The sequence below is a fragment of the Cotesia typhae genome, unplaced genomic scaffold, assembly GCF_013202065.1.
Source record: "Cotesia typhae breed Kobodo isofemale line unplaced genomic scaffold, CoteBio_Ctyphae contig_59, whole genome shotgun sequence".
Lineage (NCBI taxonomy): Eukaryota > Metazoa > Arthropoda > Insecta > Hymenoptera > Braconidae > Cotesia > Cotesia typhae.
The window spans coordinates 2,188,180-2,211,927 of NW_027423761.1; the positions used below are offsets into that span (position 1 = coordinate 2,188,180).

Genomic DNA, 23,748 nt, shown 5'->3' on the forward strand with positions numbered 1-23,748 from the left:
GGTTCAAGTCTTGTGTTTCGTGTCCGCAATCGCATCTAGGGTTGTCTTTGATTTTTATCCTGTGTAAGTATTCGTTAGTGCATATGTGTCCAGATCTCATTCTGTTTATTAGTGTTATGGTGATTCTTTTAGATTTTTGTTTTCAAACCATGCTTTTTTACTGTTGTTTGGCTGTGGGTTATTGAATTTATGGTATGTTGAACCGGATTTTTTGAAGTCTTCGTGTCTGATTGTTTCATCCTCTGTTTTGTATTTTATTTGTATCGTGCGGCTGTATATTGTGTAATTGGGTTTTAGCTCTAGTAGTTCACCGGTGAGTCTGGCTTCATTGGCAAGTTCATCGGCTTTTTCGTTGCCTTCTATTCCTAGATGGCTTGGGCACCACCAGAGTTCCGTTTTTCTTCCTGCCATTTTTAATCTGCTGATTAAAGATTTTATTTCTAGTATTATTGGGCTAGTTTTCCCGGACAGGCCAATGTGATTGAGGGCTTCTAGTGTGCTTGCAGAGTCTGTGCAGATCAGGAGTTTGTTTATGTTCATGTTCTTTACTGTTTTGAGGGATTGGAGAATTGCTAGAGCTTCTCCCTCTGCGATGCTGAAGTTCGAGCTTATTTTAAATTTTTTCTCCATTTTTGGGTTGGAGCATGTGAAAGCAAATCCGATGTATTTATCATCTTTAGTTTTAGATGCATCAGTATAAATTATGGTCCAGTTGGGCCTGTTTTTGGCTATTTCAGATGTGAAGTCTTCAGCGTTGCTTTCTTTCTTTTTTATTCTTTTCCCTATGTCAAAGTTTTGTGTGGTAAGTTCTAATTGAGGTTTCAGGGGAATTTCAAAACATGGGAGTTTATCAGATCTTGAGAGGTTAGTGATGTCGGGTTCTTCTTCTCTCCAAATTTTATGAAGGAACGATACGCCGGTTTTTGTCATTTGTTTTCTTTCCCAGAGATGGTTGGCTTCTTTTAGTTTCTGGTTTAAGGGATGAGATTTTGAAGTGAATGTCCTTGCTAGAAATCTGCTAGTTAGGATTTTTCCTCTTATTTCGGCTGTTGGTTGATTCGCTAAGTCTCGTAATACTACCGCAGGTGTAGATGGAAAGCAGCCCAGAACGACTCTGAGGGCGGCATTTTGGCCTCGTTCTATTTCTTTTTTCAATGTTTGGCAAGCTGATTGTGTGCAAAAGCATGCCCAGTCTGCTCTAGCTCTCGTTAAGCCTTTGTAGACTTGAAGTAAGGTAGTTGGATGGGCTCCCCATGCTTTCCTGGCTAACGTTTTCATGATGTCGACGCTTCTGGTGATGTTTCTTTTGACTTCATTGATGAAAGGTTTCCATTTCATTTTAGTGTCTAGTGTTACTCCTAGGAATCTTGCTGTATCTGACCTATTTATTATGGCGTTGTCTATTCTTATTGTAGTGTTGCCTTGTAATCTTTTTTTTCGGCTTAGTATCATGAATTTTGTTTTGGTTTTTGATATTTTGAGTTTTATTTTCTCGAGCCAGGGTTGGAGGTGTCTGAGTCCGTCTTCTAGATTATATGTACACTCTTGTTCGTTGTTAGCGACAGTGTAGAGTCCTGCATCGTCTGCGTACATGCCTACGGTACATTTTTGTCCGATGTGGTTATCAATGTCGCTTATATAGGTGTTGAACGCGATTGGGCTCGAGACTCTTCCTTGTGCGGCTCCTTTCTTGATCTTTCTCGAGGTTATTTTTTTCCCATTTCGGTAGAAGTTCACTGTTCTTTCCCCAGCTATGTTGGTTATGAGCTTGGTTATTCTCAGTGGTAGTCTGAGTTGGCCTATGATGTTTATTAGTTCTTGAGGGTCCATATTATCATATGCTCCCTCGAAGTCGATAAGTAATAGGCCGATCATTTTTTTTGGCGAAAGCGTTGTATGCTTCTGTTGTCAGCATGGCTATGTTATCTTGGCATGATTTTCCTTTTCTGAAACCGAACTGTGATTTTGGGATAAGTTCTTCTGTCTCCATGAAGTATTCGAATCGGTTCAAGAAAGCTCTTTCAAAAACTTTTAGGAGGCAAGAAGCCAAAGTTATAGGTCGTAAGGAGTTGCTGTTTGGTTTTGGGATGAGGCAGATGTCGTCGTTCATCCATTCTTTTGGAGTTTCTCCTGTCTCTAGTATTTTGTTAAAGATTTGTGTCAGTACTTTTACAGCTTCGTCTGGAAGATTTTTTATCACCTCGTTGGATATTTTATCTGTTCCTGGGGCCGATTGAGGTTTGAGATGTTTGATGATAGTATTTATTTCTTCTACTCTGAAAGGTAGCCAGATGCCTTGGATTGCGCTTCTTCCTGCTTCTGCTGGTATATTGATGTTTTGGAATGTGGTTGAGTTTATCGGTGCCAGTTTGTTTATGGCTTTTTCTTCTTCTTCAGCATCTGTTTTTGAGTATTTGTCTGGTGTTTTCTTTGATTTGCCATCGTAGCTTCTTATGATGTTCCATATTTTTTGATTGGCATTTTTGGGTTGATCGATTCTATAAATTTGCGTCTTTCGTTGTTTTTAATTTTTTTAATTTTTTTCCAGATTCTCTCATTGTGGTCTGTAAGTTTTCCCAGTTTTCTTCCGATTGGTCTTGTTTATAACTTTTTAATGCCTTCTTTCTATTTTCTATTATTTCATCACAGTCTTTGTTCCACCATGTTTTGGTTCTGTCATTATTATTTTTTTTTTGTTTTGATGTATTTTGGTTATTGTTAGTTTCTTTTGCGCCATTGGCTATTAGTTCTCTCCTGATTATGTCGCAGAAAGTAGAGTATGTTTTTAGGTGGTCGTTCTGTTGTATTTCTTCATTTAGCATAGCGTTAGTTATTTTTTCCTTGAATTTTTCCCAATCGACTTTATTTGTGCGTATTTGTGGGCGGGTTTGTTTTATGGCTTCTGGGGCATTTGTCATAGTTATTTGGATGACAATATGATCGCTGTTTAGTGTGGAGTTGGTGGTTTCCACGTGTAGTTGGCTTTTAGGGTCTTGTTGACTATGGTTAGGTCTAGGGCATTGTTGCCGTGATTATGATTTATATAGGTGTGGTTTCCGTTGTTAATTACGAATAGTTCCAGGTCTTCTAATGCAGTAGCAAGATTTATGCCAGATGCTGAAGTTCCTGTACTGCCCCAGCTTTCATTATGTGTGTTGAAGTCTCCGCCAATTATGATGGGGTCGTCTTTACTTATGTTGAGAAGCTCTTTTAGTAGAGTTTTCCAGCGTACTAAGTTAATTTGTATATTTGGTGGGATATATATGCTTGTTATTGTTAGCTTTTTGTTGAGCAGGGTGATTTTTGCGACCACTATTTCAATGTCTTCGTCATTGAAGATGGGATGGTCTAGTGTGATTTCTTCGTATGGTAAGCCTTTCCTTATTGCTATTGCTACGCCTCCGCCTGTTCTGAATTCTCTGTCTTTTCTGATTAAGTTCATTTTGGATATGCCGTATTTTGTATCGTTTGTGAGCCAAGTTTCTGAAAGTATTAATATGTCATTGCATGTGCTGATGCAAGGTATGAGGTGAGATTTGTTTCTTAAGCCGCGACAGTTCCATTGAGCTATTCTCATCTTGGAGTTGTCTTGGGCCATTGCGTTATTGGTTTTGGGTTAGACGTATGGAAGGTTCTCCTTGTTCGTCGGTTCCGTTATTTCGTTGTTGCTTGGTCTTTGGCTTAGTTGATTATGTGTTGTTAGGTTCATTTCGTGTATATTTTCAGTTCTGGAAAGTTTGTTTGATAGGTCCGCTAGTGGGAGTGTTTTGTGGATGTCCTGGCGGAGTTCCAGTGCTACCAGGTTTGTTGTTATTAGTCCCTCGTTTGTAAGTGCTAGGACTGTCGATTGTTGTGTCAAGAGATTGTCTTCTGTTTCTGTCTCTTCCATTTTGTCTTCATCCGAGTGTTCCTCATGTGAATTCGGGTGACTATCTTGCAGGATGTTGTCGCTTTGGTAGTCATTGTATCGGCGAATTTTTCTTCTCACTTTTAGCATTCTCCCGGATTTGTTTTTGTGGGAGTTTTTTCTTTTGCGTTTCTTGGGTATGTTAGTTGTTGCCATGTGCTTGGTAGCCAGGTGTTTAATGTGTGGTTGTTTGGAAATATCCAGTTGTCTTCTCCTTTTGGTTGGATTTTGATCCATTTATTCGCTTCTTCGAGAGTGTTTAAGCCGTGCATCTTTGCTAGTTTGCGGGCGTCGATTTTGCTTATGTTCAAATAGGAACTTATTTTATTGTTTATTGTCATGTTGACTCTGATTCTGCAGTTTCTGTCTGTAGCTCGATGTTGTTCTTTGCAATTAGCACAGTGAGTTTTGTTTTTGTCGCAGTCTTTTTCTCCATGTTCTTCTGCGCAGATTGGGCATCGTTTCTTTCCTCGGCATTGTTTTTCGAGGTGACCTAGTCGCTGGCAATTGCGGCATTGTTTGAGTCTTGGTTCGAAGGGTGTTATTTTGATTATAGTTTTAAATATTTTTAGTTGAGTTGGTAATCTTTCGCCTTCGAAAACAAATTTCATTGTTTCGGTTGGGATTCGTTGTTGAATGTTTGATGTGTTGTTTCTAGGTAGGGGTCTCGTGAATCTTTCCATGCGGATTATTCTTATCGGTTGATGGTCCCAGCTTAGGCCTTCTCTGATTTGTTCTTCGGTGAGGGAGGTTTTTATTCCCTTTCCGACTCCGATTCTGGTAGTTTTCCAGTCGGGGATGTAGGCTAGCCAGTTTTGAGGGAGCCATTCTTTCTGGTTTTCAATTACGTTGTTTGCTTCCAAGGCGTTGTTGTAAGTTACTTGAATTAGGTTTGCACCTTTTCTATCAATTCTTTTGATAGCTGCGTCTTTATTTCTTAGTGCTCGTCCAACGTCCATTGGGTGTAGGTTTCCGATGTTCTTTGAGCTGTTTTGTCCCTTGTTATCGTCGTAGGTAATTAAGACTACGAAGGAGCTTTACTAAAGTTATCATAGCGGTTGTGGGTTTTTGGTGAGATGTTGTCTTCAGTTCCATCTAGATGGCTCTGTTGGTCATCTCTTTTGCGTTTGGTGTTGTCCGCAGTTGTTGATTTTGTCTCGTTCATAATTTATTTTAGGTTAGCTTTTTATTTTGCTATTAATTGGTGTTTTCAAAATAAGATTTTGAAAATTATTTAGTTAATGACCTTGAATTATTGTTTTGTTGCCAAAACAGATCAATGTGGGCACTTTTGTATTTTTATTGCGTATAAATCACTAAAAATTGCTCTGAGAGAGATATCGCATGTAGCGCGTTCGACGTCTTCCAATCGACTCTCCTAGTTATTCTAGTAAATATTTAAATCTGACAAGTGGAGGTTCTTTAACCTCTGTGAGGACCACAAAATGGTTCTCATATTTAAACAACGGCGCCACCTAATGGGTAAGTATCTTAGTGATTATAAAGTAATGTAATGACAGAGATTAAAAAAGATTGATCGATAATAATAATCAATCCATGTGAGAAAAAACGGGTACAGAATATTAAAAATTTATAAAGTATAATAATTGTGCGCGTTTATTTTACTAATTAGTTCTCAGTAATGTAGTCTTTAAAAATAAGTCATAACATTTCTCGACTGCTAATTTATAAAAAACTTTTAATTAATTTAATTTAATGAAGAAAAAATTGCACTGAAGTTTTTAAAAATTTTGACGTGTTTTTTTTTATTATTTTCTTTATAATATTAATATTGAAATAGTTTTTAGAATTTTTTTAACAAATAAATTATCACAAGAAAAATTAATTGAAAAATTTTACATTTAGTAGCTCTAAAAAATCATAAATGCCACTTTTAAAAAAGAATTTTCTAGAACTAATTTAAATTTGAAGAAAAATTAAATAACTGTCCGGTCTCAGCTATAATTTGAGTGTAATTTTTACAAAATTGTTGGACTTCTATTACAATTATATTCATATACATATATTCGTCTCCCAATCCTAGAAAATTCAAAAAAATTGCAAAAATCGACGTCAGAAAATTGAAGTAAAATTTTAATTTTGCGGTTTTTGTACAATCAATTGATTTCATAATACTCAAAATATTATTTTTAATCGTATAAAATTATAATAATATTCTAGATTATCAAATTAAAAAAATTGTTTTTTTTTTTAGATACAAAAATAAAATTTCTTGAAAATTTTCATTTGTAAAAAATTTGGAAAACTATAAGTGCAATTAAAAAACAATTTTTTTAGCTTTAATTTAATAAACTAAACAAAATCAAAAAATAAAAAATGTCGGCTAACTTTATTATCATATATATTTCATTTTAGTATCATAGAAATTTTAATAAAGAAATTCCACATCTATAAATTAATAATAATTACAAGTGCATGACGTTTAAATTAGCTGTCATTTGACTATTTTTTAATTTTATTTAACAAACAAGTTTGTTCCGAAAAATGATTTTTAAAAAATTCCATTTTCAATTTATTAAAATTTTAACATATGTCAATTTTTTCTCATTTCTCTTGCGATAATTGATTTAAAAAAAAAAATTCTTAAAATTATCAAATTAATTTCAATTACAAGTGCAAATTTTTAAATAATACTTTTAAAAAAACTTGAACAATTTCCAATAATTTTTACCAAAAATGGTTACTAGTACCTTGAAATCTTCAAATTAAAAAATATTTTTATCGAAAAAAAGTTCGCAATATTGTAAAATAATAAACTGCAATAATTAATGGATAAATTTGGAGTAATTAATCGCTTAAAAATTACAAATATTTATTTTTATTTTTTTTTATTTTATTTATCTGGTAAAGAATTCTATCGAGGTGTAAGAACACCTGTTTATAGAACCAGTACAAAAATAACAATTTTACAATATATATATATATATACTTTTACAAAATTTTAGTTAATAATACAATGCAAAGAGATAATAAGTACAAAAGTAATGAATTTATATAGAAAAAAATACAAAATTATGGAAAATTATCATAAAAGAAATATCCCATCAAATACTCGCATTACATTTTTATTTTTCCATTACATTTTAAAACATGTTAACCATTAAGGTTTCTTATCCAGTAACTTATTTTTTTTTAACAATTTTTTACTACAGTTAATTGTTTTCATATCAGCAGGGAGTTTGTTATAATATTTAATTGCTACATAATAAGCATTCTGAGTACTAATAGTTTTGTTTATTTTTGGTAAAATTAACAATTTAGATCTTGTATTTATGCATTTTTCATAGAATAGGCTCTTACATTCTTTATAGTAATAAGTTAATGCATTTATTATAAATGAATTTCTAATTGTCATGGGGATATTGTTGCAATTATAATAATAATTAATATATTTTTTAATATTATATTACACAGGCATGTAACAAGCGCGCTTAAATGTAACTGTGTAGACGCGTGTGACGTCATCTTAATATAACAACTCCACTGTCCCGACCCAGACAAACTAAAAATAATAATTATAATAATAAGTGCATATTTGTTTTATCTTTTGTATATACTACACACTAATATGTCACATTTTTTTTTAGAAAATTTTCCGTAGCCAAATTTTCTTGTTGTTATTTGTGTAATTGACGCCCATCACTTCAGTGAATAGATAAACTTATTTTCTATGATTAATTGTTATTATTATTTTAGTTAAAATATATTGGGAAAACCGCAATAAATAATATCAAACGACAGGGTGTTGGATTTAAATTGTTAAAATTCATTGTAATTAAAGTGTTTAAATTTTTTATGTTATTGAAAAATGTTAAATATACATGAAAAACATCCTCTAAAGTGACTGCTATATATAATAAGTATCTATTATGAAATATGTTAAACGTTTATGAATTTTTTTTTTTCATAATATTCTGCGATGACTGAGTAAAAAAAAAAAATGAAAAGTAAAATGCCACCATTTAGACGTAAAAAATCAGGAAGGTCTTTTCCTATTAAAGTTTGCACTCTAGATGCAGAATTAGAATTCAATTTGGAGGTTAGTACTATATTTTATAAAATATAAACTTTTTTTTTTTTTTTTTTTTTTTTTTTTCATTTATAATGCAATCACTATTTTTTTTTTTTAGTGGAGAGCCACGGGGAGAGATTTATTCGATCTAGTTTGCAGAACAATAGGATTAAGAGAAACATGGTACTTTGGTCTTCAATATGAAGATGCTAAAGGGTTCATATCATGGCTCAAATTAGATAAAAAAGTGCAGGATCAAGGAATTTCTCAGCAACCAACCACACCTTTTATGTTCCTTGCTAAATTTTATCCAGAAGACGTTGCTGAAGAATTAGTTCAAGAAGTAACTCAACATCTTTTCTTTCTTCAAGTTAAGCAAGCCATTTTGTCAATGGACATTTACTGTCCACCAGAAGCTTCAGTTTTATTAGCATCTTATGCCGTACAAGCAAAGGTTATTAATTATTGTTTTTGTTACTGAATTTCATGAATAATTCTTGAAATTAATTTGAGTTTTATTAATTATTAGTATGGAGATTACGATGAAGTTTCTTGTAGACCAGGAATGTTAACCAGTGAACATTTACTTCCCCAAAGGGTAATCGATCAATATCAAATGACATCAGAAATGTGGGAGGATCGTATTAAAATTTGGTACGCGGATCATCGAGGGATGTCTCGTGATGAAGCGGAAATGGAGTATTTAAAAATAGCACAAGATCTTGATATGTATGGCGTCAATTACTTTCCGATAAATGTAAATACTCTGCAGTAAATTAATTCACTGATTTGTCTATCACTTTTTAAGCTTTGTTTGTAATTCTTGATTATTTTATTTTAGAACAAAAAAGAAACAAATTTATGGCTTGGTGTAACAGCACTTGGGTTGAATATTTATGAAAAAGGAAATAAATTGACTCCAAAGACTACATTTACTTGGTCTGAAATACGTCATATAAGCTTTGATGATAAAAAATTTGTAATCAAACCCGTAGAAAAGTCATCACCAAATTTCGTGTTTTTTTCTTTAAAAGTTCGCATGAACAAACTGGTAAATATTTCATATTTTTATTATTATTTATTCAACTATATGCCAAGGCAATACATAACAATCTTATAATCACATAATTACTATATTATAAATAGATAAAGCTTATTTTAGGTAAATAAAATTCATTACATTATTTAAAATTTTAACGTTCAAATAAAATAAGTATATTGAGTATTTTTGAAATCATTTACGTTGAACTTATGAAATTAGGTATAGATTTTAATAACTAATTAATTTATTATTTATTGCTTATCAAAAAATGATACAACTTTTAAAGAGACATTACGCTTAATTAGTATCAAATGTCATTTTTTCAGATTCTCGATCTATGCATTGGAAATCATGACTTGTTTATGAGAAGGCGTAAACCCGATTCGATGGAAGTTCAGCAAATGAAAGCTCAAGCCAAAGAAGAAAGATCTAGGTAAATGAAATTAATTTTAAATTTATTTAACTAATGGAATGATTAAATATTATAATCATTCAAAGGATGTAAATATTTCAAATTTTCTTAAACTTTTATGCTTAAAATTTTTTTAATTTAGGCGACAGATAGAGAGGAATAAATTGGCAAAAGAAAAGCAATTACGTGAAGCTGCTGAAAAAGAAAAAGCTGCCATGGAACAACGATTACTTCAATATCAAGAAGAAATTCGTTTAGCAAATGAAGCTTTGGTAAGATGAAAATGATTATATATATATATATATAATGTTAAGAGAGAAAATTTTGTCTCTGTCGTATGGATCTGAATTTGTGCCTTTTCAATGTTTCATATGCTTTTCAGCAATAGTTCATTTATTATGATAAATTTTCGGAGAAGTTATAAATAGATTCAATTATGTAATTAAGAGACTAAGAAAAATTTGGTAACGGGTATATCTTTATCGTAAATTGGATTTGATATTTTTTCAACGATAGTCATTTATGATTTAAATAATTGAGAGAGTAAGGAAAATTTTGTGACGAGCATATTGTTATTTTTAAAAGAATTTTATAGTTAAATTTCGTATTATCAGAAAGTTCTTGATAAGAATTAGTGTCTTTTGGTTTTTAATATTTTTTAGTAATCAAATTTTCATGTTGAATTTTTATAGGACTTTTGAATAGTTTGTTGGTTCAATAAATCTGTTCCATCACATTTACCCATTAAATTATTCGTAATTGATCTTGTGATAGCATTATTATTTTAAAAAGTACCCAAACTATGTATAACTTGATTGGATTTATTAAAATATCATGATGTAAATCTCGGCCGTCGCATAATGATTGAAGGTTGCTAGTATATTTATTCTAATAGTAATAATTATAATTTCAGAGAAGGTCCGAAGAAACAGCAGATTTATTAGCAGAAAAAAGCCGAGTAGCTGAAGAAGAAGCTATGCTATTAAGTCAGAAAGCGTCTGAAGCTGAACAAGAGATTACTCGGATTCGGCTAAATAATATGAAAACTGAAGAAGAAAAAGTTCATTTAGAACGAAAAACAAGAGAAGCAGAATTACTAACAGAAAGGTTGGTTCAAGAGTCTGAAAGAAGAGCTGCAGAAGCTGAGAAACTAAAAGATGAATTACTTCGAGCACGCATAGCTGAAAAAGAAGCTAAAGAAAAGCTTTTAGAGTTTTTAAGTAGAAACGCTTATACAGCCACTATAACAGTAAGTATTTTATTAATAAAATTATTTTTCTGTAAAGTAAATTAATTATTTATCTTCTATTTACTTTCAGCCTGTACCAAATATATTTCCATCAACACAAGTTCTACTGTCTGATTTACAAGCAGATCTTCAAACTTTGCAGTTAGACACAGATCCACTACCTACAGAATTAACATCGTATGATCTCATCACTGACGAAGATGTTGATCAACTCTCGTTAGAAATAGAAAAGGAAAGAGTTGATTACTGGGAAAAAAGCAAACATTTGCAAGAACAGTTGCGTGAATTACGTTCTGAAATAGAAGTAATGAAAGTTGGGGAAAAACAATGTGATTTAGACCAACTCCATGACGAACAAGTTAGACTTGGTGAAAATAAATACAGTACTCTTTAAAAAAGTTAAGTCAGGCTCTACAAAAGCCAGAGTTGCCTTTTTCGAAGAACTTTAGGTAATAACGAAAAATAATTTTTAACTAATGTAATATATAAATATATTTTAAATTAATTAATAGTTATTTTTTCTTTTTAAAATGATTGTTTATAAAAATTATATTTTTAATTATACTCAGTAAATAGGATTGGCAATTATTGTTGAAACTTTCTATTACAAAATAGTTAACTATTCTTATTGTAATTTTATGATGCACTGAAAAATGTATTTTATCAGTAATGCCATAGAGAATTTCCATTAAATTTATTATTTTAGTTGAATTATAAATTTATATAATATTTCAAAAGATACAAATAATTGTATCATAAAGTGTCTTAATGTAATTAAATTTTTAATGTTAAATTTATAAAATGTAACAATAATAATTAAATGGTATTTTATATATAGATATACTAATTTTTATTGAAATCGTCAAAATAAAATAAATACTTTTATTGTAATTTTGTTTCAATCTATTTCTTATCTATCTTATTCACAGTAACTTTCTTCACAGAAGAAATGTAAAGTTTTGTTACGTTTCATTTTTGTATGGAAGCAGGATGAAGCTATAAATTTTTTTATATAATAATTTCGTTAATTTAAATTTGCTATAGCAATTAACAGACGAGCTTACGAGAGAAGGCATGAGACATTGAAATAACAAATGAAATTATAGTAAGTTTAGCTAATCGGAGTAAATTATCAGTCTTTAAAACATTTTATTTAACTTAGAATTTGAATTGGCAGATATTTGACAATTCTTAGAATTTTTAGAATTAATCAATTATTATAAAAAAATTATTCAAAAAAATTCGCACTAACAATTCTTTTAAGTTTCTGCATCTCGAATTTTTTTACTATATTTTTTTCAAAAAAATTTGATTGTCATAAAAATCTAAGGACTATTTTTTTGTTTCTATCTGAAAGAAAAATGTATTAAAAAAATTGTGATAAAAAATTAATTTTTAACAATTCAATTTTTAGCCGAAGAAATAAAAGTTTTTTCTCACGGTAACTTTTTTGTTGAAAAAAGCTTTTTTGATTTGGAGAGAAAATACTTGTGAATTTTCATTCAGAATAGATTTTATAAAATTAAAAAAACTTTTTTCAACTTAAAGTTACTGTCAAAAAAATTGTTGTTTCTTCATCTAAAAAATTAAATTGTTTCAGATTTTCAATATATTGATTATTTATTACAAAATTTCATGATACTGAAATTCAGAGACATATGATAATTTTTTTATGAACAAATCATAGCAAGAAAAATTTTTTTAAAAAATTTCATCTTTTATTTTTCAAAAATAATTTTCTGAAATTAGTTTATTTTTAAGAAAAGTAAAAAAATTATCCAGTGTTTCTTAATTTCAATGTCATAAAATTTCTCATTTAAAAAAAAATTTTTTTTGTATTAGTAATAATTTATTTCATAATTAATCGACTGAAATCTATATTTTTTTATTCCTACCAGCACAATGAAAATAAGTAATCGTTATTAATTCAATATATAATAATACTAAAGTTAGCCGACAATTTTATTTATTTTTTCGTTAATTAAATTGGAACTAAAAAATGTTTTTTAAAAATTGCTATTATAGTTTTTCAAATTTTTTTATAACAATTTTTTCAATAAAAAAAAAAATTCTAACGTTTTTTAAATGTCAGCTAATTTAATTTTCATCAATATATATACGTCCTTGATTTGAAACGATTCGAAATGACTCAAAGCGATTAAAAACGATTCAACTTGACAAATATATAGATATACATTTTGCATGGGTTGAATAGTTTTGAATCTATTTTTTTAATAAGGGGTTGTAGGGGAGGGTGGGGCAAGACGACCCACCTCAAAAATTGACCAAAAATTTATTTTTATAATATTTTTTCATCATATTTTGGAGGTGGGCCATCTTGCCCCGAAAAAAAAAAAATTTTTTTTTTTGAACTTTCGAAAAATTCCAGTAAATTGAGTCTAAATTGGACGAGTGTAAATCCACTTGATAGTAGAAAGCCACAAAAAATAAAAACTGGCTTAGGTGGGCCGTCTTGCCCCACCCTCCTCTAAGCATCTGATCAGGTCATTAAAATTTGTTTACAAAATTATAAACTTCATTTTAAATTTATTTGTGATTTTGTAATACTCACTGATAAAATAAATAAATAAAAATTCTTATTTTAATAAAAATAATGTTTCAACTGCCTTTAAATTTCCATAATTAATTATTTATTTCCTAAAACTATTACTAATTTTATTATTTATTCAATTAAAATTTTATTGAATTTAAAAATTTTTTTCCAAGTTGTTTTTTCAACGTTGTAACTGTGCAAAGTAATATATTGTGACTTGAACATAAAGGTTTCAGTTTTGCCGGTTAATTCATTATTATTTTTAATGTTAAATAAATGGAGTTAATGTTTATATTTTAATAATTAGTATAAATAAACTATATTTATGTACTATATTGTAATTACTTTATAAACACATCCTGAGTGATAAAGATTAAAGGCTTATATATTTTAGTAGTAAATAATAACCTAAAAACGTAGATGTTCATACAAACAAAAACATGTATCTAAGTCGAAAAAAAATTACTCTTGCAAAAGAAATATACAATAAATTATTTGCAAGAAATAATCAAGTCATCAGAACAGCAAAATTTAGTTCTGGTGTAGTTTCAAAAAATGAAGAACAAAAAGTAGAATCAGAAATTAATGAAGAGCCAACAACTCATTTTGGGTTTAAAACAGTTAAAGAACGTGACAAAAGTAAAGAAGGTAATAAAATATAAACTATGTTAATGAAAATTAATTAACTTAGCGGATATTTAATAATTTTTATAATTTTTTGGCAAAAAAAAATGAGAAAAAGAATTGACATATAAAAATTAAAAAAAGCACACATGCAATTTTTTAAAAATAATTTTTCAGAAAAAATTTATTTGTTGAATAAAATTAAAAAATTATCAAGTGACTGTTAATTATAGTGTCATCCTATATTATCTATAAATAATTTATTAATAATTATTCTGTAATCAAAATTCCAGTTTATTCAGTATTTGAGAAAGTAGCTGATTCGTATGATGTAATGAATGATGCAATGAGCTTTGGAGTCCATAGAATTTGGAAAGATTTGTTCATTCAAGAATTATCTCCATTACATGGTTGTAAATTATTGGATACAGCAGGAGGAACTGGTGACATAACTTTTCGGTACTTAAATTATTTAAATAATTTAGAAAATAAAAAAAAGATTAAAAGTTATGTTACTGTATCCGATATTAATCAAAACATGTTAGACGTTGGACAGTCAAGAGCTAAAAAATTAGGATTCACCCCAGAAAATGGATACAATATAGATTGGTTGCAAAGTGATGCTGAGAATCTATCTTGTCCGGATGAATCTTATACTGCTTATACTATTGCATTTGGAATAAGAAATGTAACCCACATTGATAAGGTACTGACACGAAAAATATTCTTTTGTTGAATATAAATCAATATTTTATTTATATATCAAGGTTTATAAGGATTATTTTGACCGATTCAAAAATATTGATTAGGTATTATCTGAAGCTTATAGAGTTCTTCAGCCAGGAGGAAGATTCTTGTGCTTAGAGTTCAGTCATGTAACCAACGATTCTCTGAAATGGTACGAAGCTCAGATAAAATTTATTTATTCTATTTTGAAAAATATATTATTTTATTCTACTACTAGCACCCTGCAGTCGCTGTGACGCTAAGATTTATGCGTTATAAATAAGAAAACTTTAGCTTAATAATTTTTTGATATTTATAATTATACTATACACAGTTTGGATAAATTTAAAAATCAATAGTGATATCATAGAAGCAATTACAAATAATTTAATGAACAAATGATGTGACAGAAAAAATTTATAGAATCAAGAAACTATTAAAAACTCCTCCAAAAACTTGACATAAAAAATTGACTAAAGAATATATAAAAACAAAAAGGCACTAATTCTTATCAAGACCTTTCTGATGATAACAAATTTAACTATAAAAATTCCTTTAAAAATAATTATATGTTCGTCACACATATTAATTTTCTCCACTCTCTTTATTATATAGATTTTTTAATTTAAAAAATTTAATTAAAAAAAAAATCCCTTGGTCAATTTCTATAAAATTATTTGCACAAATAAATTTCAAGTTAATTTTCTTACGATTATTATTATTAAAAAAAAATTACAGAAATACTGTTAATAGCTTTTATTTTATAAATACTAACAATTAGTAAATTTGTTTAATTAGTTTATTTTACAAAACAAAGAGAATGCAACTCTAAGTATAGTTATATGTATTATGCAAAACTATTAGATAATTAATTTTGAAACCGGTGCATGACATTCTAATTATTAAATTATATATTGTTCGATTTCAGGCTGTATGATCAATACTCGTTTCAAATGATACCAGTAATGGGGAAGTTGATTGCAGGTCAATGGGAACCGTATCAATATTTAGTAGAGAGTATCAGAAAGTTCCCAAAACAAGACGAGTTGAAAGTACGTAATTCATATAATTAATCATTTCTACACAGTCAATAACAATTAAAAATTATTTGAACTTTTAGGGTATGATAGAAAATGCTGGATTTAGACAGGTGACATATAAAAATTTAACATTTGGAGTAGTTGCGATCCACTCTGGTTTTAAAATATAAAATTAAAAAAATTACTGGAGTTTAATTGATTCGTAAGAAGTATTTGAAATAATTCAAAGATTTTAATTTATGTATTTTCAAGTATAATAAACTTTATTTAACTATTATTTTTATAACGAATAAGTTTTACTTATTATTTTACTTTGTGATAATTGTTAACTACGATGACATATAATTATAAGTATTATTACATACTTATTAATCACATTGATCATAAGTGATTTTATAAATAGAATATATTTATATATCATAATTAATGTTAATTTTTTTAATTTGACTAATGCCTTAATCTTCAAAATAAATTACCATATAATTATGATTTGTTAAAAAAAAATTAAAAAAAAAAAAAAACTTCGGATTTTCTGCTAACATTTATTTTTATTAAACAGTTAATAATTTTAACGATTTGTTCCCGCAATTATTTCAATTACAGTAAATTATAAGATAAAATTAAAAGTTTTTTTTTTTAGATTAAAGAACAATTAATTTATTTCAGCAACCAGTTCTTTGATAGTCATCAGATAATGATTCCAGCAAATTTTATACAATATATATTAATACAGAAAAAGATAGTAGTGTATTTTTAGAAATTTTTCATTTTTATTCAAACATTCAACAAAATAAAATAAATGGATTGTTATCTTATTTTTTCTATAAGTTAATAGTCGAAACATTGCAAAAACTAACTTATTAATAACGATATTATTGCATTCATACCACCTGTAATACCTGACATTATTACTAAAAAGTATTGTATGGCAAAAAGTATAGAAAAAGAAATTAATAACTTTAAACGTTAGATTTATCTTTAATATACAATAATATTTCAAGTCAAGAAGTTGGTAAAATTTTAGCTACTTATAATGTATAGTGGCGGTAACACGTATTGATTGATTTATTACTTTCTTAATGAATAAGATATTCTTTGATAATGCTATTACTATATCATTTCTTTGATAGCTCCAAATTTTGATATTTAAGTGCATACTAGTCGTGCGTACAATATGTACGTAGTACAGAGATATAAATGATTTTATCTATATTTTAATTTTTATAAAATTATAGGTGACATACAAATGAAAATCAATATTTAATATTGGCGACTATTATTCATAGCTGTTTATGTCATTCAAGAGATGATACAATTTAATTTTCGATCTTCTTATAGCATACATCAATTTGTACATTAATAGTGAAATGTCAATTTTTATTCTTATCATTTCTTTGAGTTAGAACCGCCAGCACTGAACTCAACTATATAATATACCTAATATAAAACAGAACACAACAGTTTTTCATTTTTTTTTTTTTGGCATACGCAATACATTCCATCATGTAAAGGAGTATGTCTTTCTTTCCAGTAAGCTTCCATACTCTTAGATTTTTCTTCTAAGTTAGCATTTAAAACTTTATTACTCGGAAAATTAACAATATTGAAAAGTATTATTTGATATATTCATTAGATTTTTGTATTAATATATCTTTTTTAGTAATTATATTATATATATATATATATATATATATATATATATATATATATATATATATATATATATAAATACATGTATATATGTATATACATGCATAAATATATTCAATTTATTTATTTGTGTTTACACATTTAATTTGAATTGAAAATTTTATATTGATTACGAAATTGATAGAGGATAGGGAAATATAATATAAGATAAGAGAGTAAGAAACCAGCTTATCCACTCTTGAATAGAAGAATTGCTACCTGACCTAAGTAAAAGTAAATGAAATGTCTTGTTTCATGTGTAACATAGCTGCCAAAGTTCCGTCCAACAATACAATGCCACGTCGGGTTGTATTTCTTGTCAAATTCTTTTTTAATAAATGCTGCAATATCCTAAATAAAAAAATAAATAATTTTTAATAATATGTCAATTATTATGAATATTACACTATAATAATAAAATAATTTAAATTCAATTATACCTTCTCAATATTATATTTCTCTAGTGCTTGAGTTGCACAATCAACAGCATCTTGTTGCATTTCCTCCGACATATCGGCATTTTTGATTACAGCTTTACGGTCTGACATATTGTATGGCCTGTAACAATAGAATTAATGACAAATAAATTTATTGTTTATTTATAAATTATTATACTACTTCATTGCCTGATACTTGGAGTAAAAAACACACTCAGCAATTACTATTATCAATAATTCAATAAAATTACTGAGCTAATTTATTATTTTCTTCAAATAATTTATGGTGATTAAGTTTTTCTTTATGGAAAAATATATATATTTCAATGCCTGGTAATTAGTTGCCATGGAAACAATTCTGTAACAGCATGTTATACTTTATCTGTTTATAATTGACACTATAAAAAATTCAACTGAAATACTTTAAGAAAATATATTCTCAAATAAAGGAGATTCTTTAATCATCGATTTAACAATTTCTACCCTTGAAAATATTATTGGTTTTCAATATCGACAAAATTTAGTATTTTGCGTGACAAATACTCTTTAAGTTTCTGCTCCAATTTTAGTAACATACATCAACTTAATTTCCATAAATGTAGTAATATATAAATTGTTATGTTATTTCAATAAATATCAAAGTTCGTCTAATAAAATAACAAAAACCCAGCCAGGAAACGTGAAAAATCTATATCAGATAAAATTATAAAATATAATTAGTGTTAATATCCTTGTATGAAGATAAAAAATAATGCCACGGTTTATAAATAAATAAAAATACTTTTAGCTTCATTACACAGACAATTACTAAAACCTTTTTAGCGGCACACGATCAATTTTAACAATGGCATGAACATCAAACACAGGCATATTTTGTTTCATTTTTTTTTTCTTTTTTTTTTGGTTACTTTGATTAAAAATAAATCGTCACTAATGGGAACTATATTTTATGTGAAACCTCAATGATTGACTATGAGTAGGCGAGTAACAAAAAATGTTTTGTCGATAATAAATAAAAGAAAAAAAAAATTAGATCACACGCAATGAATTAAATCTATAAAATTTTAGTTTTTAATTTATCTATAAATATTAACAAATGAAAATAAAATGTGTGTAACAAATTAATAAAAAAAGCTGTAAAATGTTAGTCGTATTGTATGAATATGTTTGTTAAAAGTGACAAATTTTCAATTTATAAAATAGACAACATACCTTTTTTTTAGTAACAACCTTTATATACTTAAAAGAAAAATACTTGTGATTTTTATTCTAATCTATCGTTATTTTTTCAATAATATTGGGTAATTAATTCAATGACTTTTGCTCACAAGAGCCGATACCAAAAATTTGTCGTTCGGACTAAAGATTGAAGCGCCTGTGGCTACACTTACTGAGTTCTGATTGGTCCTAAATTAGGGTCTTCTATCAGAATCTTCTATCAACCCATAATGCCTTGCGACTCTCTAAAAATGGCGGTAAAAGAACTTGAAAAATTTTTTGTGATAAAAATAGTGTTGTTTTTTTTAATGGCAAGCAAAAGTTAAAAAAAAAATTAATGATAATAACTTTAATGTGCAAAAAAGAAAAAATGAAGTATTTTTGGCAGTTAAAACAAAGTTTAATATTTTTTTTGATATAAAATGAAAGTGATGAAAATTTCCGGCATGTTGGCAACATTGTATGAATATATAAATCCGGTAGAATATAAAACAGACGGCAATAGGTTGATAAGAAAATTGCCTATATTACCGAGAATATTTGTTTTCAAACAACAAAAATAATATTTTCAGACTGTCGGCTTATGAATTTTTTACTTCAAACGGATTATTTATTTAATTAGATTTATAGTTGAATACATTTTAATAATACATTGAAACAATGACTACTCGTAAGTACTTTATGACAATTTATGTTCAAATCAATATAAATAAATTATTTGTAAACAAATCAGGTTATGTTTACATAAAGAGATTTACTTCATTACTCTACATACAAATAACTTTATTAATAATTAATAATCTGAATTTTTTTAGAATCTCCTCGGCATCTACTAAATTCAGTAATACAGAAATTTAAATTTGAAGAACTTGAATCAAGTGTAATGTTAGAATTTCCTGAAATTACATGGGACCAAGTAAGATCTTGCTTGATTCGCAATCATGAAAGTTTTACGACTTTTAATGTATTAAAAATAATTAATCACGTTATTCGTGTAAGTATAATTAATTTTATAAATGATGACATTGAAGTTAACAGGCATGAAAAATTTTTTCATAATTTTCTAGTGATGAAATTATGAAAAAAATTATGACACTGAAGTAGGCAGACGTCTAAAATTTTTTGGTTTTTTTTATTAATTAAATTACAACTAAAAAGATATTTATAAAAAATTGCACTCATAGTTTTTCAAGTTTTTTACATGTGACATTTTTTTTAATTGTTTACTTGAAATTTTTTCAATGAAAAATTTCTAAAAATTTTGAAATGTCAGCTATTTTCATTTTCATAAAAAATTTGATAAAAAAATTCCACATGTGAAAATTAAGAAAAAATTGTTAGTAAAAATTTTTTATAAGCATTTTTTTTTTTATTATAATTGATTTTTTATAAGAATTTAAAAATTGATAGTAGTCAACTAACTTTAGTATCATTAGGAATATTTATTTTTACAAGTGTGTTATCAGAAGAATTATTGCTTATTGTTATCTTTGTTACAGGATAAAAAACTGACTGAAAAAGATCTGAAAAGCCGCTTAAGTCATTTAGAAGTTGTAGGTAATGCATAATAATTTTCTATCAAAGCGATGGAATTTTCTATATATTTTTATTGGTTTAGTTATCTTAAATAGTTACACGATTTTTCTGATTAGTTTATTTAGCAATTTAATTATTCCGTGGATGACTATGATTCTCCTTAAATTTTGTTTGCTTCAGCAAAATTTTCTGAGAAAATCCCACAATAAAAGTAGTATTTTAACCGTTATTAAAAATTACTTACGAAAAACTACTAATGAATCACGTAATACTCGATTTATAAAATTTATAATATAATTTTTCCATTTTCAGAAATTAGTCGTCACTCAAATCGTAAAATGTGGCACGCATATGAGCTTAAAAACCGTAAGAATAATTTTTATAATGAATATGATCTATCTGAAATTGAAGATAGCATGTTTGATTACTTTAATACACTCCAAATGAAAATGCACATCAAATCAGAAGTTTATAATGACGTAACGTACATAGTTATTCGTGAAAAGAAGTCACATCGTTTATCGCCAATTTGTATTGCATTATTTTTGGAACAAGATCTGTTTTTTTGTTCAAATAAATCAGTAACAAAAGAATTCTTACTCGCTGTCGTTAAAAGTGCTGGCTACTCTGAATGTAAAAAGATACTACTGAGTGGTAAAAATATTAGTTCACTTATTAAAATTCATATTACAAATAAACGAAATGCTCTCGATGGAAATGACATGAGTGTTGATGAAGAATTCGAGGAAGCCCCGGGAGTTGTCAGGTATATATTCAATTTTTATATTTTTACACTTGATTCAAAATTTTGGGATATTCTTTAAATTTTGATGATTTTTTTAGCAACATGGGGATCGATTTTAAACAAAATCAAAATCGAAGAGAATATCTAGAGAAATATTTGGGAAGTGATGAGATTATTTTGGAGTCATTATTAGTAAAAAATCGGAATGTTCCATGGGCTGATCCAAAAATCGCGGCAAAATTACCGGATGTTAAAATTAATATGCAGTAAGTGAAAAAAATTGTTTTTTAAAAAGATTATTTATATTATCATTATTTATGTCTAATTAATCCGGTAATCATGATTAATGTAAATATTTTTCTTGGTGACATATCTGTGACTTAGATAAATAAGTGTTGAATAATTGACCACAATTGTGTACAATTGAGTATTAACAAAAATGACGATAAAGTTATAAAATGTGCTACTTAATAGTATCTTAATCAACCATCTAGATTATAATATAATATTTTTTTTATAGATGGGAATTCAAAAGCACGAATCTGAAAAAATTTTTATCTGAATGTACAGATCAAAGAGTTCTTGTAACACCACTGCCAGATTATGCCAAGCATTTTCTCAAGTCTGGTAGAAATGAGTTAACTGTGCAACGAGATCGTTATAACGATGACTTATAAATTTTGTCTAGTATTATTTTATTTAAAATTACATGTCAATATATTATTAAATATTTTATAGTATTGAAAGCCTTAACATGCCATTTATTAAAATTAATTTAATTTATATTTTATTTTTATTTATTTGGAGTAATGTAGTTTTTTATGAAATATTATTTACTTCAGTACATAAAAATACAATTTGGCAATATTAAGATATATTTATTAATATTCAACTATTTGAAAATTTTGACTGAGGTAAGCAACATTTTTTCTTTAATCCTTCATGTCATTTGTTTTTTCGACCATCAATCACAGCTGCTTCAATTTTCTCAGTTCAAAGCGATTGCTAACTTCTGATAATTGTTGGCCATTGTCGTTTAACTAATTGATATTTTCAACATAAATATATTCCAGAATCAGTTTTAACATTTCAGGACTGACATCAGAAATTACATCATCGTTACTGATCAACTCTTTAAATAATGTAGAGCAAAATTGCTCTAAAACAATTCTATGTGCTCGAAATTAATCATTTTGTACTAAAAGTATCATAAAAGGATCAACATCACCGTTGATATTTCTGTTAGTGTACAATGTGAATAAAGGGTTCAATAAATTAATCTCTGGATCGACTTCTTCAAGACATAATAACGAGCTTAGTGACATTACCCGAGCGTGTGACTTTCAAAAGTATCCTTTTCATTGGAACAAAAAAAATTTATTTATCTTTTTATGACGTACGGGTATTATGGTATTTGATGGTCGACTTTAATCTTCAAAGCAAACTGTTGTTTTATAATCTTTAAAAGTTATGTACAATATTAATTATATCAATTTATTCTTGATTAATTGATTGATTTATCAATTTATCCTTTTGCTAAATTTGAACAAACAGTCAAGTCGATATTTTTGTTTTGTTTTTGCGAGGCGCGATTTCATTGCGAAAAGAATAATAATTTAATTTAATCAATAAATTGTACTAATTGAAATACGGTCAAAAAAATCTTGAGCAAATAATTTATTTTGTATTGTTTATAAAAAAAGGAATGGTGAACGTTCATTATATATTAAGGTAATTTAAGGATAAAAAGTATGAAATTGAAATCAGCAGAGATCTGAAAACTTTTGGAATTTTTATAACAAGTAGTCTATAATAAAAAAAAATATTTTTTTAAGTTCGCACTTATAATATTTGTTTAATTTATACATGTGGAATTTTTTCATTAAAGTAAAAGGGATACATAAAAAGTTGCTTATTATCTCTTGAAATTTATTTACTTCTTACAATTAGTGTAAAATTATTATTTAAAAAAAAAAATAGCGCCATTCGGCTACACCCGAAATGGAAGGTACATTTCATAGAATTAATTATCATCTTGTCTCAATAACTTTCGTTTGACATTGAATGAAATTTATTTTAACATAAATAAATATCGTAGGCTGTTTTATACATTGCCTGAAGAGTTCAATTAAACTCTTAACTTCGATAAAGTAACTAATAATATGAAAAAGTTAACGTTATATACGTCAAGTTAGAGGTAATTTTGTAAACTTTTACATGAATTTATCAAAAAATAGCCATCTCTTTTCACTTAAAAGTTATCCATCAATGAAGTTACCAAAAATCTGATTTTCACTATTTTGATAATTTTGAAAAGCTACCATTTCTAAACTTATTGACAGATTTCGCTCATCTTCGAACTCATTTCCAATCGCAGCAACATATAAATTTTTTAACTAACGTTATTTTTGAGCTTTACTCTAATAGTTAAGAGATATTATAACAAAATTCCGATATGAGGATTAATGCAAAAAATTAATTTCTATGCAATCTATCTAAAAAAGACCTGAAATTGAAGTTAGCAGATGTCTAAAAA

At 27.7% G+C, this 23,748-nt stretch overlaps 6 protein-coding genes across 6 annotated transcripts; 3 read left to right on the forward strand and 3 right to left on the reverse strand.

Moving 5' to 3' along the window:
* Positions 1–114: 114 nt before the first annotated feature.
* Positions 115–1,830, reverse strand: LOC141532403 (uncharacterized). The gene has a single exon (XM_074250734.1). The coding sequence runs from the start codon at positions 1,828–1,830 to the stop codon at positions 115–117; it is 1,716 nt and encodes a 571-aa protein (XP_074106835.1).
* Positions 1,831–2,947: 1,117 nt separating this feature from the next.
* Positions 2,948–3,598, reverse strand: LOC141532404 (uncharacterized). Its single transcript, XM_074250735.1, has one exon. The coding sequence runs from the start codon at positions 3,596–3,598 to the stop codon at positions 2,948–2,950; it is 651 nt and encodes a 216-aa protein (XP_074106836.1).
* A 3,500-nt stretch (positions 3,599–7,098) lies between these two features.
* Positions 7,099–11,407, forward strand: Mer (ezrin/radixin/moesin family protein merlin). Its single transcript, XM_074250597.1, has 8 exons — positions 7,099–7,967; positions 8,059–8,394; positions 8,470–8,697; positions 8,782–8,991; positions 9,309–9,415; positions 9,537–9,666; positions 10,308–10,643; positions 10,714–11,407. The coding sequence occupies exons 1-8, from the start codon at positions 7,869–7,871 to the stop codon at positions 11,035–11,037; spliced, it is 1,770 nt and encodes a 589-aa protein (XP_074106698.1). The 5' UTR covers positions 7,099–7,868; the 3' UTR covers positions 11,038–11,407.
* Positions 11,408–13,403: 1,996 nt separating this feature from the next.
* On the forward strand, positions 13,404–15,864 carry Coq5 (ubiquinone biosynthesis protein COQ3, mitochondrial). The gene is made up of 5 exons (XM_074250603.1): positions 13,404–13,845; positions 14,115–14,527; positions 14,631–14,719; positions 15,476–15,599; positions 15,668–15,864. The coding sequence occupies exons 1-5, from the start codon at positions 13,638–13,640 to the stop codon at positions 15,755–15,757; spliced, it is 924 nt and encodes a 307-aa protein (XP_074106704.1). The 5' UTR covers positions 13,404–13,637; the 3' UTR covers positions 15,758–15,864.
* A 982-nt stretch (positions 15,865–16,846) lies between these two features.
* On the reverse strand, positions 16,847–19,085 carry LOC141532315 (dynein light chain 2, cytoplasmic). Its single transcript, XM_074250605.1, has 3 exons — positions 18,926–19,085; positions 17,717–17,834; positions 16,847–17,627 (listed from the first exon to the last, which is right to left on the reverse strand). Exons 2-3 carry the CDS (start codon positions 17,822–17,824, stop codon positions 17,466–17,468), a joined length of 270 nt encoding a protein of 89 aa, XP_074106706.1. The 5' UTR covers positions 17,825–17,834; positions 18,926–19,085; the 3' UTR covers positions 16,847–17,465.
* A 369-nt stretch (positions 19,086–19,454) lies between these two features.
* Positions 19,455–21,995, forward strand: LOC141532311 (uncharacterized). The gene is made up of 6 exons (XM_074250602.1): positions 19,455–19,601; positions 19,747–19,925; positions 20,431–20,488; positions 20,780–21,233; positions 21,311–21,478; positions 21,733–21,995. The coding sequence occupies exons 1-6, from the start codon at positions 19,592–19,594 to the stop codon at positions 21,887–21,889; spliced, it is 1,026 nt and encodes a 341-aa protein (XP_074106703.1). The 5' UTR covers positions 19,455–19,591; the 3' UTR covers positions 21,890–21,995.
* The last annotated feature ends 1,753 nt before the right edge of the window (positions 21,996–23,748 follow it).